General features: G+C 59.2%; 1 protein-coding gene across 1 annotated transcript in view; it reads left to right on the top strand.

The window, feature by feature from the left end:
* Nucleotides 1-676: 676 nt before the first annotated feature.
* CEP131 (centrosomal protein 131kDa) overlaps nucleotides 677-1,584 on the top strand; it is a gene marked incomplete at its 3' end in the record, with an annotated part of 13,682 nt that continues 12,774 nt past the window's right edge. Inside the window, 1 exon segment of the mRNA XM_009700893.1 lies at nucleotides 677-853. Within this exon segment, the coding sequence (XP_009699195.1) occupies nucleotides 677-853 (177 nt within the window).

Below are 1,584 nucleotides of genomic sequence, written 5' to 3'. Positions count from 1 at the left end.
GGCGGGGGACAATGCGAGGGGGTAAAGCGAGGAGCGTGCTGCCTCCCGAGCTGGGAAGGGGGCTCAGCTCTCCCTGTGCCCGCGGAGGGGGCATGGCTGCTTCTGAACAGCTTCTTGGCAGAGATTGGGAGCGCTTGGTGGGGGAAGGATCCCTTGGGAGCTACCCAGTTGCTTCTTCAGCATCCCTGCCCGATGCAGGCTTATGGGTGAGCCAAACCTCTGGCCTTAGCAGAAGGAGCCCCTCTGGGCTCGCATGAACCTCTCGCAGCCACGGTCTGTATGGAGTGAAGCAGCCCAGTGTGGAGAGCGGGGCTTTTCTCCTCTGTCTTAGTAGTCTGCTGGCCTTGAAGCGAGCATCCTGGCCCATAAATGGGGCAGCAGGACATGGGACCGCTGGGGCGTTAGGTCAAAGCAGTGAGGAGACAGCTGCTGGTGTTGGGCACTGTGAGGAGTTCACCTGGAGCCTCTCCAGGCTTTGTGTTCAGGGTTGTTTGGCATGTGGAAACACAGAAGGTGTTTTGTCCCGTTTGAAAATGGTTACGGCTCTGTGTGCTGGCGTTTGTGGGCAGCTGGGAGCAGAGTGTGTGGTTTCCTTGCGGGACAAGGCTGGATGCACTCTGTGCCTTCACTTCTCTGTCTGCGCTGTGCTTCCAGGGCCCCTTCTCTCTGCTCAAGCATGAAGAGCACCCGCAGCAGCTCCTCCTTCCAGGGCGCTGGTTCTGGCAGCGTGGATCTGAGCCTCACGGGCCTCCCCGCACCGGTCTCGCGGCGTCCCAGCAGTGCCTCTCCGGCCAAGCACATGGCACGCTCCGTCTCGGTCACTGCTGATGGCAAACCAAAGAGGAATGCTCTGGTGAGTCCTGGGTGGGAGAGGTCCTTTGTCCCCGCTGCTGCTCAGGGCAGTGAGGTGCCTGTGCATGGGCTGTGGGATGCCTTGCTGCGCGCCCGCTCTGCCGACTCTCTAACGCTGGGCTGCGCTGATCCTGCGGGCTGAGCTTTGAAGGGCAACCTGGAGCGTGTGGCACGGCTGCATGTTTATGGCAAGCAGCCACACTGCCTTCGGGAGGGGAGAATTGGGCTGGTCCAGGTGCCAGTTGGAGCTGCAGCGCTGGGTGCTGCAGCGTTGCATGCTCTCTCCAAATCTGATCGTCCTCAATGGTTGGCTGCTCGTTAAGTCTCTTCTCAATGCTTTAATGTACGCAGATGACCAAGTAGGGAAGCATCAGGCTTCACTCTTTTCCATTCCTTGCCCTTCACCTCCCTGTGCCAATTTCCTTCTGGAAAATCCCAAGTTCCCAGTATCTTCTGCTGGATGCTGCAGTGCTTTCAGGCCCCACCTGGCTCCTTGCCGAGCACCCTCTGTTCCTGCCAGGGTCAGCAGAGCTGGGGACTCGGTGTCTCGCTGAGCGGGGGTTTCTGTGAGTGTTTTTTCAGCAGAGTGAATGAGCCCCAGGTACCTGCTGGGCTCTGTTAAGATCCAGCAGCAGAGTCTCTGTGCTCTTTGCTGAGTAATCCCTGCTGCCTTGGCATTCTTCCTTCGTGCTCGTTCCCAGGGCAAGTAACAAGCACGGTGCTTCTCGGCTG

Source organism: Cariama cristata, unplaced genomic scaffold, assembly GCF_000690535.1.
Source record: "Cariama cristata isolate BGI_N322 unplaced genomic scaffold, ASM69053v1 scaffold25185, whole genome shotgun sequence".
NCBI lineage: Eukaryota > Metazoa > Chordata > Aves > Cariamiformes > Cariamidae > Cariama > Cariama cristata.
The sequence above is the reverse complement of the archived record's forward strand: the minus strand, read 5'-3'. Positions and strand labels throughout refer to the sequence as shown.